Genomic DNA, 16,267 nt, shown 5'->3' on the forward strand with positions numbered 1-16,267 from the left:
GCTTCAGGTTACATACGCTTCAGGTTACAGACTCCGCTAACCCAGAAATAGTACCTCAAGTTAAGAACTTTGCTTCAGGATGAGAACAGAAATTGTGTGGTGCCGGTGCAGCAGCAGCATCAGCAGCAGTGGGAGACCCCATTAGCTAAAGTGGTGCTTCAGGTTAAGAACAGGTGCTTCAGTTCCAGGTTAAGAACGGACCTCTGGAACAAATTAAGTTCTTAACCCGAGGTACCACTGTACTGCAAAGAATAAATATGTGTGAACCCAATAATACACCTCTCTAGACTGTGTTGAGCTTTCTGGGTGCAAGGGGGTCACACAATCCTTTTTACGATTCTCTTTCTTCCATTTAAGCTCAGAGGGTGGGCCTTGGCTGTGGACAGTCATGTTGCTGGTAGTTGCTGACAGCAAGTCTGGAATTGGTGCCAGTTAATGGGATCCAATGTATTGCACTAGTTCAGGGGTCTGCAACCTTTAAGACAAATAGAGCCACTTGGACCCGTTTCTGAAGGAAAAAAACTGGGAGCCGCAAAACTCGTCATTATAAAAATAACTTTTTTGTCACTTTTTTATTATTTCTTTGTTTGATCCCTCAGAATTACTCCTCCTCATAGAAATAAATGTTAAATTAACAAGTTACCTTTTTTGTCTGTGTGTTCTTCACTCCCCTTCAAAACAGTGACCAGTGTACATGCCCCCTTTCAATGCAGTGACCAGCGTACATGCCCCTTACAATGTAGCGGGCGGGCGGCTAGGTGACGTCGGGACGGTGCATGACTAACGCACACACCTCCCCCATGCGACGTCACAGCCAGTACAGCACCTGCCACAGTGGGGAGTGTCAGGGCGCACAATGTGCCTCCTCCTCTCGCTAGTATCCGCCCCGGAGCCGCGGCAAAGGTGTAAAAGAGCCACATGCGGCTCTGGAGCCGCGGGTTGCAGACCCCTGCACTAGTTCTACTTCTTCTTCCTATGTTTTTTGAAGAACTCTGTGACATGACCAGCTGGATCATCATGTTCAAACTCTCACTTTACAAGGGGGGTTCTGAGGCTGTGAGTAACTGCTTCCAAGACGTAATAAGGCACAGCGCTGAAGCTGGATGGAAGTGCTGGTGGATTAGTGGGACGGGGGTGTCACTTGCTAAGAACTGGCTTAATCAGCCCTTAAGGGCCCATTTACCAGGAAAGTGTTTTTTGTTGGCCATGTAAATACTTCAGTGGGTGAAACTCAGTGATATGGAACTCGCTGGGTAGGTGGACTTGGGCAAGCAACTGTCAGGAAGGAGAGTTTAATTAACCAAGTGTGGCTTTTGAATAGCTGAGTGAAGTGCGATTAAGAAAGCTCTGATATAATTGCACCAAAAGAGCTGATTTGAGGTTACAGGATTTGAGGGAGTTCAAGCATTAAGCAAATTGATGATTTCATAAAATACTGGATTATGAAAATGGTAAATGGAATAAAGTTAAGCTGCAGTGAGACTGCAAGATAGGGAAAAAAATTGCAGCCAAGCTACAAGCGTAAAAGAAATGGGAGATAAAGCATTTATGGTATGGTCATACTTAATCCATCTGTTAAAATATCCATTTTGGCCTGGCAAATATATGTCAAGCTAAAAGGTTATGATATGAAATTCAGCAAGTCTCTCTTTTTCACTGTAAATCTGTCTTCCCATTCCTGAATTTTCTGCCGAACAATTTCCAAATGTTCCTGGAGACCGGATGCATTTGTGCCAATTGGGATTTTGCCTTCCCTTTCCCCTGCCTCCACCTTGTTTATTCCACTGTGTTTCAGCTGCATATTAACTAGACTGTTTTAACAGAAAAACAATTGCTGTTTGTAGGCTCCTCCTGCTCCTTCCCTCGTGGAGATGGATGTTGCATAGATCAAAGTGCTGGTTCTTTTAGTAAGTGTTGCAGCTGAATCAGTGTTTCTGCTATCTATTTATTGAAATACCTTCTCTTTTTCCGCGGAGGGGATGCTGTGGCAAAGACCTGCCAGCTGGTAAGAGACAAAACCCATTTATAGTCAGAATGCCAGCTTTCACTAACCAGGTGCCCTCCATTTGCTGTTGCACTACAAATCCCATCAGCCCCTGATGGGAGTTGTGGTCCAAAAATATCTTTAATGTCGAACTAGGCCCTTCCATGTGTCTTGTAATATCTAAGGTAGAGTAAGACTGCTTTTTTGCTTATGTGCTTGACTTCATGTTGCAGTTCTTTCTGTGTATCACATCCTCAGTTGTTCAAAAGTTTTAATGCCCATGCAAGCCTTCGGCTGTTCTGAAGACATTGTACTTTTGATATAATACATAAAGAAAGCTTAACTATACACCAGGACAGCTGTCTTGAGATAAATAAGAAATGCTCATAGATGCCAGCTTTGTTCTCCTGACGGCTGATGGATCCCCAGGTCATCAACTTAGTGGTGGCAGTTGCACAGTAGTTTTTCACCAGTGTGGCTAGTAGTTAACGATTTGGTGGTTTTGAGAGGTAATGTGGATTGGTGCAGATGCATCATTTCCTAAGAACACAAGAGGAGCCTGCTGGATCAGGCCACTGACCCATCTTGTCCAGCAACCTGTTCTCACAGTAGCCAACTTAGATGCCTGTGGGAAACTTGAAAGCAGGATTCGAGCGCAAGAGCCCTCTCCCCTCCAGCAACTGGTATTCAGAAGCATTGCTGCCTCTGGCCATGGAAGCAGAGCAGAGCCATTGAAGATAGACTTCTCCATGAATTTGTCCAGCCCTTTTTCAGAGCCGTCCAAATTGGCAACCTGCCTCCTGTGGAAGGGAGTTCCATAGTTTAAGTATGCGCTGTGTGAAGAAATCCTTCCTTTTATCTGTCCTGAATCTTCTAGCATTCAGCTTCAGTGGATTTCCACGAGTTCTAATGTTATGAGAGAGGGAGAAAAACTTTTATCTATCCACATTCCCCATGTCATGTGTAATTTTATAAACTTCAATCATGTCACCTCTTACTTGCCTTATTTCAAAACCAAAAAGTTGCAAATGCAACCTTCTCTCCTTTCTGGACTTGTTTCTCGCTGATGCAGATGTAACATGCTATGCCCAGCCTGGTTTGCTGTCAGCATGTTACATCTGCATCAGCACTAAAGATTCCCTTCTAACCAAAGTTCAAAAATAAATTTCAAACCCTGTTTTTGAACTCTTTATTTACAAAGGCAATCCTGGTTTGTGTTTATGCAGATACAGTGGACGCTCGGGTTGCGAACATGATACGTTCGGGATACGCATCTGTGCACGCGCGGGTTGCAATTCGGCACGTCTGCGCATTTGCAAAGCGCAATTTAGTGCTTCTGCGCATGCGCAACTGCTGAAACCCGGAAGTAACCCGTTCCAGTACTTCCAGGTTTTGGTGGTCTGTAACCCAAAAAAAGGGTCCCCAAAAGGGACGCGGGTGGCGCTGTGGGTAAAACCTCAGTGCCTAGGACTTGCTGATTGCATGGTCGGCGGTTCGAATCCCTGCGGCGGGGTGAGCTCCCGTCTTTCGGTTTGGAAGTTTGAGTCCAAATGCTTCTAGACGGAAGCAGGTTGCTAAAGTCTGATCTAGAGAGCCACAGGTTCTGTGCCCCGGCTTAAAATAGAGAGTTAGACTGAGAAAATAAAACACCTTCCTGGGCATCTGAAAATAGTCCCCAAGAATCTTGGTGTTTCTTCTGGCTTTGAGCATGGGTTGCTTCTGAAAGCTTGAGGCTACTTCTTGGATAATGGAGGAGGAGATATTTGACACTCACTAAAATAGTGACAGATTACATAGGTTCATTCAAGGAAGTAAAACAATAAATGAGCACTGTCTGGTTATGGTCATATGTTGCTAGTCTTATGTAATTTTTTTTGGTGTGTGTGTATGGCAAGCGCTTTATAGTAAAACAATATATAGGTTGATTCTGAAAGATTTTATATTGTTCTCAATTGCTTTGCATAAGGTGTGGGTTGGCCTAAAAAAGCTTTGCTTGCCTTGAAGTATGAAGCATAATTACAAAGGTTTTCTTTGCAGCAATTGTAGTAGATGGACTCGGTTGAGACATTGGATGAGATGAATAGATTGTCTGTGGAGGGGAAACCTCTCTATCTTACTGTATAGATGATAGGCTAAAATCAAATACTTTTAAACTGTACGTTTTTGTAATCAAATTTTGCTAATTGCATTTTTGAGGAATTTCTTTTATTTGTGCAATGGTGTTTTAAAAACATAATCCCAACTCCATCTGTTCATATTTACTGAATGTGGGCAGATTCTGTTTTCAAGCGGTAATAGATTTTTGGGGCTGCAATAATAGACTTTAGATCTAACTGATCTTAGTAAGATTTGCTGGTTGCTGTGATTAAAGCAAGATCTTGCAGTACAGTGTTAAGTGGAAATTTTAAAGCACTAAAATGTTTGCAATTACTCAGTTTTTGGTTTTTTTGACCCAAAAACATTATTGTAAAGTTATTCCTCATCTATAGCTTTTCACAAACCCACCTAATTGGTTTCCTTCTCCCCACACTACTGAATTTTCTAAGGAAATCAATACAACTCACTTACATTCTGCAATGTAACATTTCTTCCCATAGGGTCGTTCCCCCTTGCTAATTGGATGGGGTCACATCTCAACATTGTGTTTAGAAATGAGTGTACTGAATGGCAGAATTCAAGAATAACAGCTAATTTGCCAAGACCTGGCCAGCTGTAAACTTGCTTAGGAATTTGAAGTATTTGTCTACCACACAGAGTGATTGCTTTCTGGTAGGACATCGGCTGTCTCTTTATATTGCTGCTGCTGCTGCTGCTGCCCTGTGCTCAGAAGGCTGTGTGAGTAGACTAAAACTGAGCCAGAAATTCTCATTGGAAAACTGTTTTAAGTTTCTTCTCCAATGGGTGTAGATGCCTCCAAGCACCCTCCAGGTTGCACTGAATTGTTTTATCTTCTTGTGGTTCTATTTTGTGCAAAAGATTATTTAGCGCCTTTGATTTTACTTTGTGTAATGTGCTTTATGAACCTTTTTGTCAGCTGCTCTGAGCTTCTTTTATATAAAAAGCAGTGTATACATTTCCAGATTCTCTCTGACAGTTCCTTGGGGGGAGGATCACATTTTTTGTGTAGGCTGTCACTGCAGGTAATGGCAGCAACAGAACTTGTGTGTGTTGATGCGCTAGCCACCACCTTGTCCTTCCACGGTGTCCTCAATAATACAGTTGCTCCAACACATTGTGGAGAACACCCCCCTTTCCATCAGCCTTCAGTTCCTGTTCTGCAGGAGAGTTGGCTGATTACATATCAGTGGCCAGGCTTATCTTTCATTCAATTCCCTTCCCAGCAAAAGCAAAACAAAACAAAAACCAACAAAAGGGTGTTTCCAAGCAATGCTTCAACAGGCAAATTCCACCCCCCACCCCCACCCCAGTCTCCCATCCTACCAATTTGCTCTCCCTGTTTACAGAGCAGAGAGTGCAAACTAGGTTTTGGCCTAATGTGGCTAAAATTCTTAACATCAGGAATTCACTCACTTAATGATTACGGAAATTGTAGTTGAGTGAGGAAATGGGTTAATTAAATATAGACAAATGTGCATGAAAGGATAGTTCTGGGTGGGGGAAAGCATATTTTGTAAAACATGTCTGCATGTATTGCTGTCTTGGGAGAGGTGTTCCTACTATGTAAAAGGCAAGGCAGGATGCCTTTTCAGAGATGCTGTCAAATATGATTCTTGCATGAAAATTTTTTATCTTACAGTTGTAAAACAAAAATCTGCTTGGTTAATCTGGATGCTCTTAAACTGGTTAAAGATTGCAGCCCTAGATTTTGAGGCACAATTTAATTACGTTCTAGTGGGGCAGCATAATATATGTGTTGGGGAGTTTTGTACAATTAAACCCTCTGGACATCTTTTGCTGTTCAAGAATTGCAGCAGTTGCTGAATCTGTATCCCTTGAGCTATAAATGCTGCATATTGTAAAACTAAGAGCTATGGCTGCAAATAAATGCAATTTGTAGAGCAGTGGCTGCTGCACCAATTGTCTGTTTTGCCTGTGCTGCCACCCATTTTAAACTGTGTAACCACACACTCTGGGAGCAGGAATTGGTGCTGAGTAGTTTAATATAAAACTATTTGTGATGGAGAGGAACATAAGAGTCCATAGGACATTCCCTGATAATGAGTATTTTTATTTTATTTTATTATTATCTTTACCCATAGATCTTAGGGCGGTTCACCACATAAAATCACAATATAAAAAACAGAAAATGCACAATAAAAGACAGCCCAATAACCCCGCCCCTTCCACAACACATTTTAAAAGGACATCGGATGTAAATCAACTGAAGCCCTGGTTAAAAAGGAACATTTTTGCCTGGTGCCTAAAGGTGCCTAATGCAGGGGCCAACTGAGCCTCCGCAAACAGGGAGCCACTGCAGAAACTTGCGTTGCCAGCCTCCGGACCTGACATGGAGGAGGCACATGAAGAAGCGCCTCAGAGAATGATCTCGGGGTCTGAGTTGGTTCATAATGGAGAGAGGTAGTTCTTGAGGTATTGTAGTCCTGAGCCATTTAGAGTTTTATAGAACAAAACCAGCACTTGGAATTGGGCCCAGAAACTAACTGGCAGCCAGCGCAGTTGGGCTAGGATTGGTGTAATATGCTCAAACTGTCTTGCCCCGGTGGGCAACTGGCCACCAAATTCTGCACCAGCTGAAGTTTCTGAACCATCTTCAGAGGTAGCCCTACGTATAGGTAAAGGTAAAGGGACCCCTGACAATTAGGTCCAGTCTCGGATGACTCTGGGGTTGTGGCACTCATCTCGCTTTATTGGCCGAGGGAGCCGGCATACAGCTTCTGGGTCGTGTGGCCAGCAGGACTTAGCCGCTTCTGGCGAACCAAAGCAGTGCACGGAAACACCGTTTACCTTCCCACCAGAGCGGTACCTATTTATCTACTTGCACTTCGTGCTTTTGAACTGCTAGGTTGGCGGGAGCAGGGACCGAGCAACAGGAGCTCACCCCGTCGCGGGGATTCTGACCTTCTGATCGGCAAGCCCTGGGCTCTGTGGTTTAACCCACAGAGCGCCACCTACGTATAACACATATAATTATGAGTAAGACCAATGGTTCATCTATAATTATGAGTACGGCTAATGGTTCATCTAGCTCAAAATTATCTATACTGACTGGCAACAGCTCTCCAGGGTTTCAGGGAGAGTTCTCTCCCAGATCTCCCTGAAGATGCCCGGGATTGAATTTGGGACCTTCTGCATGCAAAGCAGGTGCTCTACCTCTGAGCCATGGCCCTTCCCCAAAGAGAAAGGCGTGTAGTACAGAAAAAGATAGGAAATTCTGAACAAGCTTAAGATGACCAAATTGCTGTTAGGAGCTGGAATTTAAACGCTAGAATTCAGGGTCATCCCGTGAAGCTGAATGCTATAAGATTTCAGAACATACAAAAGAAATGGTTTCTTCACACAGTGTGTAGGCAGATGTTTCCCTCTGGAAGTAGTGATGGCCACCAATTTGGATGCCTTTAAAAGAGGATTAGATAAACTGTCCAGAGAGTGCGCCTCCAATGGGAAGGCAAGTGGGAAGAGTGCTGTTGCATTCAGATCCTATTTGCTGCATTTCCATAGGCATCTCATTGGCTGTTATGAGAACAGAATACTTGACTGGATGGCATTTGCCTGATTCAACAGACACTTCTTACGCTCGTATGAAAATAAAAGATGTCAACTTAGAATGTAGCTTTGGTGAAATATTCCCACGCTCTGTATTTTTTTTCCTGAAGAAGGCTTTGAAAAAATAGTAAGGGTGCTTCCTCTTTTTGATGTGAGGGGGAAATGATTCTTGTTTATTTTAGAAGGTATAAACTACAATCTTCCATTCATCTGATGGCTGTGAACGGTCAATGAGGCTGAATTCCTTGGAAAAGAGGTAACATGGGATGGGATATTTTGCACGATCAAATATGAGAAGAGAATAATATGACTTGTTTGCTTTGGAATAACAAATTGACTATGATTAGAGCCTACAATTCTTATTCATAGGTATTTTTATGTTATCCTTTGATCCCTGTGGGCAAAATTAATTGCCTTCACTTGCAAGAACTCAAAACGTGCCTGAGTTGAACCTTCTAAGAAGCAAAACTCTGAATGGCCTCCCTGCATACCAAAAAGTGGCTATACCTGCTGAAAGAGTTTCTTGCATGTGCACTCAGGAAGAAAGAAGTCTTAACTGGATTCACACCATACTTTAGGATTAGGACCCATGGCAAGAGGGAAAAATTTGGTGGTTAGGGCACGCTTCACCCAGCTTGCTGAGCCACCCATTGAGCAGGCTTTTGTATGGATATGGTTATGGATATGCAGCCCTCCGCTCTTTAGTTTGCTGTGAGTTTGTATTTTTAGCTTACTTTTTATAATAGTTATTCTGTTCTAAGGGGGAGGGGAGGGCAGGGCTGCCTGAGAGTGGGCCTCAGCCAACAGAACGGCTAGGGCAGGTTCCACTAGGGGGGATGCACTGGGACACCTGATATCAGTGGTCACGGGTAGGAGGAGGAGTTACACAACGACCAGACTGTGTCATTACCAAGTAGGCAGGTTTAGTCATTGCTTGAAGACTATCCCTGCCTCCGGTTCTGCTCCTAACCAGAATGATATTGGTATCAACAAAGGTGACCCATATGACCTTAAGGTGCTGCTGCGCAATGCCAGGTCAATGATTCACTAGACCACTACCATCCATGACTTGATTGTGGATGGAGGAATTGACCTGGTATGTGTAACAGAGTCTTGGTTGGACATGGCAGATGGGCCTGTCATTGCTGCTGCTTGTCTGCCAGGTTTCTGTTATATACAGGTCCTATTGGGGAGACCCAGTTTTCTGAGTGCGTGTTCTGGAGGTTGGGCAATAGGAACAGTACAGGAATCCTATGGGTGTACCAACCTCCCCACTGCACCAAGAATTTCCTGCCCGAACTGTTTCAGGTTGTGGCGGATGTTCTCCTGGAGACACCTAGTCTGGTTGTCCATACCAACACAACCTTACAAGGGGCCGTTTGGGACTTCATGGAAAAAATAGCCTGAATAAGTTTGGCCTGACCTATAGCCGTGGACATGCCTTTGACTTGGTGTTCACCTCTATGGACGTGGGTTCCACTAAGTTCCAGTGAAATAAAAGAAGTGCCATGAGTGGTTAACTTTCTGGTGCAACTAGACTTCTCCTCAACCCTTTTCCTCCGCAGGAAGGTGGGACTGAGTTGGATGGTCCACCCCTGCCACTTATTGGATCCAAATGGTCTCTAGAGAATGGTAGGGAATGGTTTATCCCATGTTGATGGCCTCTCAGTTGATTCCCTGTTGGCCTTCTGGAATGCAGAGTTAACCAGGGCTGTTGACTGTCTGGCTCCGAAGCGCCCTCTGGTTCCTTGGAATCCGGACAGCCCCATGGTTTTCCCTGGAGCTGAGGGCGATGAAACAGTCGCTGAGACGGCTAGAGTGCTGGTGGCGGAAAACGCATTCTGAATCAGACCAAACACAGGTCAGCATTGAGCCTACTAAGTGGTGATAGTGATGGCGAAGGTTACATCTGCAGAAAACAGCACCAGGAAACTCTTTAACAGAACCACCTTCACCACTGGGACATGGTGAAGACCCCAAGATCTCCTGCAATGATTTTGCAAACTTTTTTGCAGATAAAGTTGCTCAGATTTGGAAAGAGGTAGACTCCACTGTGGTAGCAGTCGGGGCGGGAAAGCACTAGAGTTCTTTCTAGTCAAGTTATATGGGATCCATTCCAATCTGTTACCTCTGAGGATCTGGACAGGCTGCTGGGAGAAGTGAAACCAACCACCTGGCTCCTTGCCCATTCTAGCTCATAAACGTGAGCTGAGCCAGGCTGGGCAATGGGTTCCACAGGGTAGTGAATGCTTCCTCTGTGAGGGAGTCTAAAGGATATTTGCTGCCTCCCAGTACATTTCTGAGCACAATTCAAAATGTTGGTGCTGACCTTTAAAGCCCTAAACGGCCTTGGCCCAGTATACCTGAAGGAGTGTCTCTGGATGTTGGACTTGGGGTGCCCTTGGCCTGATCCAACAGAACTGCTCTTGTGTGCTTATGAATTACTTCTGAGCAGGCTTATTACAGATTGCACAGTAAACATTGTTTAAGATGAGCAAGGGAAGTGAAGGGGCAGTTTGTGCTGGAGATGCATGTAGGGAAAAGAGAAGGAGTGTGTGTTCTCAGATTGGTTGACACCAGATTTGTTAGCAATGCTTTTCATGGAGCCAGAGTTTGGTCTGCACTGGATCTCTACATGCTTGTATAAGCTTCTTCCCTGGGAGTAGTCTGGTGAAATGTGGTTGGCTTGAGCTTTATTTTTTCAAATATTAGGTCTTTCTAATTGTTTTATTAAATGTGGTGTGCTTGGTTGTATTTACCATCCTTGGTGGAAGAAACAGAGCCAGCACCAGAGGAAACACTGGGGTTCCTTGCTGCCCCCCATAATGTGCTCCTGTGTTTGTGTCTGCAGCTAGTAGTGAGCTTCCTGGGCTAAGAGGCTGATGTATTTAAAATGGGTTTTGCTGCTTGGCTCAGCCCCATGTAATGGCAATGTGCTGCCATGCAGATTTAATCTTCTGAGGGAAGGAATGTGGGGCCAGAGCTACTTGCTGCAGCAGGTGCAATAAAAAGGCTGAGAGAATGCAGCTAAAACACACATCCAGATTGTCCACTGAGGAATCTGCTTCTCAAATTGGCGGGCGGGGGGGCAGATTCTTTAGTTAATTTTGGAAGAAGGGATTAATGACAGCTGCTGATGCTTCCATGGCAACAAGGAGAGCAAATAATTTGTGTATAGCAACGTGAAATATATTAAGATTCTTACTGTGCGCAAGAGTGTGAATTTGTCTCGCGGTATAATCACCATAGCCTTGAAGGATCAATTTAGTTGTGAAAATACCACCTTCTGTAGGGATATATTCTTTGGGGCTATTTTTAAAAAATGATTGTAGTATACTAAAGTTAAAAACGGGTACTGTAGCATTGAACACAAATTGCTTTTTCTGAGTCCAGGGTTTAGAGGATTAAAATTTAGAGCAAGGAGGAACTTGCAAGGCAAGTTGAGTGAAAATAGCTGCTATGTTCTGCTGGTTGCAGAGGTAGAGGCTCTAGAGCAGTTACATCACAGAATTTTATGGGATCCCCATTAATGCTATTAGATAACACTCTTTCTAAGCTTCGGATGAGTTGCAAATCTATAGTAATTTTTTCTCTACCCTTTCCCAAGTTCAAGTCAGTAGTTAAAAGTGGGAGGATAGCCACAATACTCATATCATCCTTTGTTGCCCCATATATCCGCAATACTGGCCCAAAGAGTTGTGCAGTTCTTGGATTCGCAGAGAGGTTGATACCCAGTACCTGCTTTGAGAACATTTATTCCAGCGAACAGTTTTGGCTGGATCCTAATTGCTCTTAAATGCCTCTTTGGACTTCTTTTCCACTGAACTAAAAACATACAAGTGAAACTCAAAAAATTAGAATATCGTGGAAAAGTTCATTTATTTCAGTAATTCAACTTAAAAGGTGAAACTAATATATGAGATAGACTCATGACATGCAAAGTGAGATCTGTCAAGCCTTTATTTGTTATAATTGTGATGATTATGGCGTACAGCTGATGAAAACCCCAAATTAACAATCTCAGAAAATTAGAATATTGTGAAAAGGTGCAGTAGCTATTCAATCCATAACACCCTCAATGGGTTCCTGAGCCTTTAAATGGTCTCTCTGGTTCAGTAAGAAGCACAATCATGGGGAAGGCTGCTGACCTGACAGTTGTGCCGAAAGCCATCATTGAGACCCTCCATAAGGAGAGAAAGCTTCAAAAGGTAATTGCAGAAGAAGTTGGATGTTCCCAAAGTGCTGTATCGAAGCACATTAATGGAAAGTTATGCGGAAGGGGAAAGTGTGGAAGAAAAAGGTGCACAAGCAGCAGGGATGACCACAGCCTGGAGAGGATTGTCAGGAAAAGGCCTTTCAAACATGTTGGGGACTTTCACAAGGAGTGGGCTGGAGTTAGGGCATCAAGAGCTACCACACACAGACGGATCCTGGAGATGGGCTTCAAATGTCGCATTCCTCTTGTCAAGCCGCTTCTGAACAAGAAAGAAGCGTCTTACCTGGGCTAAAGAAAAAAGGAACTGGTCTGTTGCTAAGTGATCCCGAGTCCTCTTTTCTGATGAGATCAACTTTTGCATCTCATTTGGAAACCAAGGACCCAGAGTCTGGAGGAAGAATGGGGAGGCACACAATGCCAGATGCTTGAAGTCCAGTGTGAAGTTTCCACAGTCTGTGTTGATTTGGGGAGCCATGTCATCAGTTGGTGTTGGTCCACTGTGCTTCATCCAGGGTCAACGCAGCCGTCTACCAGGAGAATTTGGAGCACTTCATGCTTTCTTCCACAGACGAGCTTTATGGGGATGCTAACTTCATTTTCCAGCAGGACTTGGCACCTGCCCACACTGCCAAAAGTACCAAAACCTGGTTCAATGCCCATGGGATTATTGTGCTTGATTGGCCAGAAAACTCGCCTGACCTGAACCCTATGGAGAATCTATGGGGCATTGCCAAGAGAAAGGTGAGAGACATGAGGCCGAGCAATTCAGAAGAGCTGAAGGCTGCTATTGAAGCATCCTGGTCTTCCATAACACCTCAGCAGTGCCACAGGCTGATAACATCCATGCCACGCCGCATTGAGGCAGTAATTGATGCAAAAGGGGCCCAAACCAAGTACTGAGTACATATGCATGCTTCTACTTCTCAGAGGTCCAATATCGCCCTATTTGCAATTCTTGTTTTGCTGATTTCATTTAATATTCTAATTTTCTGAGATTGTTAATTTGGGGTTTTCATCAGCTGTACGCCATGATCATCACAATTATAACAAATAAAGGCTTGACATATCTCGCTTTGCACGTCATGAGGTCTATCTCATATATTAGTTTCACCTTTTATCTCATATATTAGTTTCACCTTTTATCTCATATATTAGTTTCACTGAAATAAATGAACTTTTCCATGATATTCTAATTTTTTGAGTTTCACCTGTACGTCCATCTTTTTCTGTAGAAGTGTTTTGTTTATAAACAAGAGCTTGGAAATGATTATTACCCCCACCCTCCAAGCTCACTTTTCTCTTCTCAAAGATGTACATCCAAGAGAAAGCTAAACAAAAAACCAAGATCCGTATTAATGAACAAGAGTTATCACTTACAGGATCAATGGAGTGCTTGATGCTCCTCTCTTCTCCCTTATAAGCACCTCGGTGAAGCTGTCAGAATTTATTGTCTCTTCATGAGCTCTGGGCTCAACAGAAATTGCCTTTTGGATACTTAGAATGTACAAGCAGCATTCCTCTACTTCCTTCTTGCTGACGGTCATCTTGTTTTCCTTAACTACATAAAAAGTTCATTACCATTGGGGTGGGAGATGCTTTTTCATCCAGAGAGCCACATGCCAGTGGAGGGTGCAGCCAGAGGCAAGAGTGGGGTGGAGCAGCAGATGTGTCAACTATATTCCGTTTGTGTGCAGACACAGGCATGAACACAGATGGATATATCCATCCTGGCAAGCAAGAGGCATTTCTGCAATTCAAAGGCACATTCCAGCTAGGGAAAAGCACTTGAGGGTGCCATGGAGAAGGGCCTGGGGGGGGGGGATTGGGGAGGAGACATGGGAGCCAGGTAGAGAGATGTGGAGAGCCACATTTGACCCTTGGACCTGAGGTTCCCCACTCCTACATTAGTGTGACTAAAAAAACAGGGTGGGGAGCAGAATTTGGAGGAGGTATGTACCTTCCTCTTCTAGGAAATAGCTGCCCATATCTTCCTATTTCCTGACTTCCCTCCCTGGGAGAAGAGCGCAGGAATGAAATTTGGGGATGGTTACTGAGGAGTCAGCCATGCTTCCATCACTGGGAATAGATGCAGCTTCCCCAGTGCTGAGAGCATCTGCATGCTCAACAGTCTTGCAGGACTCAAGAATCTCATGAGCCTAAAGCTTGGCAGGTGAGTCTGACCACCTGTTGGGACAACTTGGTTGCTTCTGTGCCCTTCCAATCTCCTTGTCCTTAAACTTAGGCCACTGTTTCTAGCCCAGCTACCCTCACCTTTCCTGTCATGTAGCCTGAGCATAGTGGCATCTGTGATTCGTTATCTGTTGCCAAGCCTGTATCTCTTCTTCCCCCCCAATAACAGTATTTCCCTTACTGTCAGATAAAAGCCTCTGTTTTCGTGGTCTGGACAAGAGCTAGGGCAACATGTTTATGGTATTGGGGTGATATCTAGCTAAATTCTGCTCAGAGGAGACCCTCTGAATTGAATGGATATGAGTTGGTCATGTACTTTAATTTCAGTGGGTCTATCTGTGAGTTTGACTATCATAGGATACAGCCCATGTGTGTCATATTTACTGCCCTCATCCACACTACTGTATGCATTTTTCTGATGTAATGTTAGGACAAAATGCCCATCATGATGACAGCTGGAAGGGCCTGTACATTAGAACAGGTGGTTTTTGGGGGGCGGTGAGAGAGTATGAGTGCTGTGCACACTGAGACACAGGGTCAAACCAGAGAGGAGACCGTTTCATGAGAATCTGGGAAACACCCAGTTTCTCCATGTTTAGTAGATGGGTATTGGAAAGGATTCAGCATTGTTAAAATGGAGGTGTTTGGCACACAGATGTTGCTTAATGTAGCTTTTGCAAAAATGGCATATTTTTGTCCCCAGCCCACCAGAGAAAAGGAGAAGAGGCTGATTAGGCAGAATCAGTGGTAACTTGGAAGCTCTTGGCTACAGTCTTTAGTACTTTAATGCTAACATGATGAATTACAGTTTTTACTTACTTAACTTGATTAAGATGGCTTCAGAAAGTTAAAATGAACCCATTCCAGCCTGCTAGCTAATTAATTAAGCAGTTAAGGGGGAAAAGCCCTGGAGTTTTTCCAAAGAGAGAATCCCATTTTATTGTGAAATTACAATCCACCAGGAATTTGTCGTGCCTAAAACTCTCTGAAAGGATTGAGAATTGAGTAATACAAAGCTTTAGTTGGTTGATTATCCTAATTATCATATATGAGAGTACGGATTATAGTTTTGGCTTCTGTTATTACACAAGTTATTTAGAATTGTACTTAAAGAAAAAAATCATTTGTTTCAGTAATATTGTGTACAGAAGGTTGTGAAATGACTATTGAGGCTTTCGTTGTAACAGTACCAAAGCCTCTGTGTCCCAAGGTGGACTTTGAAACCAAGTTTCCAAGTTGATGTCAGACCATAGTATCCAATTCTGAATATCAAGACAAGCACAAATCATAAATATGATTGCAGAAATCTGCTGCAGTGACAAACTATGGTCTCCACTGAACAGGAAGCTAGGAAGGAAATTTTGGAATATGTAGGGAACTTACGACCCTTGCAATATTTCTGGATTCCTAATACTTAGCACACCTGACCATTGGCCATATTGGCTGGGATTGATGGAAGATAGAGTCCAATAGCACTCAAAGGGCCATAGGTTCCCCCTACCTGGTTTAGGAGATGGAGGCAAAGTATGGACTGAAGGTTGACTTGTGCAGCACCAAACAGTAGCTTGGCATTATGTGTGAACCCATGTTGTATTGTTTCATATGCAGTGCTTTTACTCTTCTTTAAACTTGCATGTACTGGGTCTGGTGGTGGAGTCCTCATCCCAGGATGCTGCATCCAGGAACAAACATGTTCTGGGCATGTACTGACCATGATACTGAATTATATTCTATTAGATTTCTAAATTACCTACACATGGGTGTAAAGGTGGAGCTGGTTGGTTTGATATTTGTATTCTACTTTTCCAGTAACAAATTTCAGCCCCCAGTGGCTTGTGATAATAACAAAGAATTTGAAAATAGCACATAAAATTTCTGTCAACATAGCCGTTTTAAAAAACGCAGTGACATATCAGTAATGCAAGGCTTCAAGTCACAGGTGGAACTAATTCGTATATATATATTTCATAGAATTGGAAGGGACCCTGAGGATAATCTAGCCCAACCACCTGCAATGCTGGAATCTCAACACACGGTCCTCCATCCAATTTGAAACCATACCACACCCTGCATAGCTTTTGCAAATGTGCTAGCAGTTTTATTGCTGCACCAGTAAGAGGACATTTTTTAATTTGTATTAATGCATTTGACAAAAACAAATACAGTTGCATTTTCTGAATCAAGAAATAAAG

At 43.5% G+C, this 16,267-nt stretch overlaps 1 protein-coding gene across 11 annotated transcripts in view; it reads left to right on the forward strand.

Annotated features, from left to right (window-relative positions):
- The window catches only part of TJP1 (tight junction protein 1), a 344,676-nt gene that overhangs the window by 233,059 nt on the left and 95,350 nt on the right, over positions 1-16,267 (forward strand). The window contains exon 1 of one of the 11 annotated variants that reach the window (XM_079953114.1): positions 9,619-9,636. The exons of the other annotated variants lie outside the window; for them this stretch is intronic. Coding sequence (XP_079809240.1) covers positions 9,634-9,636 — 3 coding nt within the window. The 5' untranslated portion in view covers positions 9,619-9,633. Of the gene's footprint in view, positions 1-9,618; positions 9,637-16,267 lie in introns of those variants that run through there. 11 annotated transcript variants of the gene reach the window in all.

Source organism: Podarcis cretensis (genome assembly GCF_951804945.1).
Source record: "Podarcis cretensis genome assembly, chromosome: 14".
Taxonomy (NCBI): domain Eukaryota; kingdom Metazoa; phylum Chordata; class Lepidosauria; order Squamata; family Lacertidae; genus Podarcis; species Podarcis cretensis.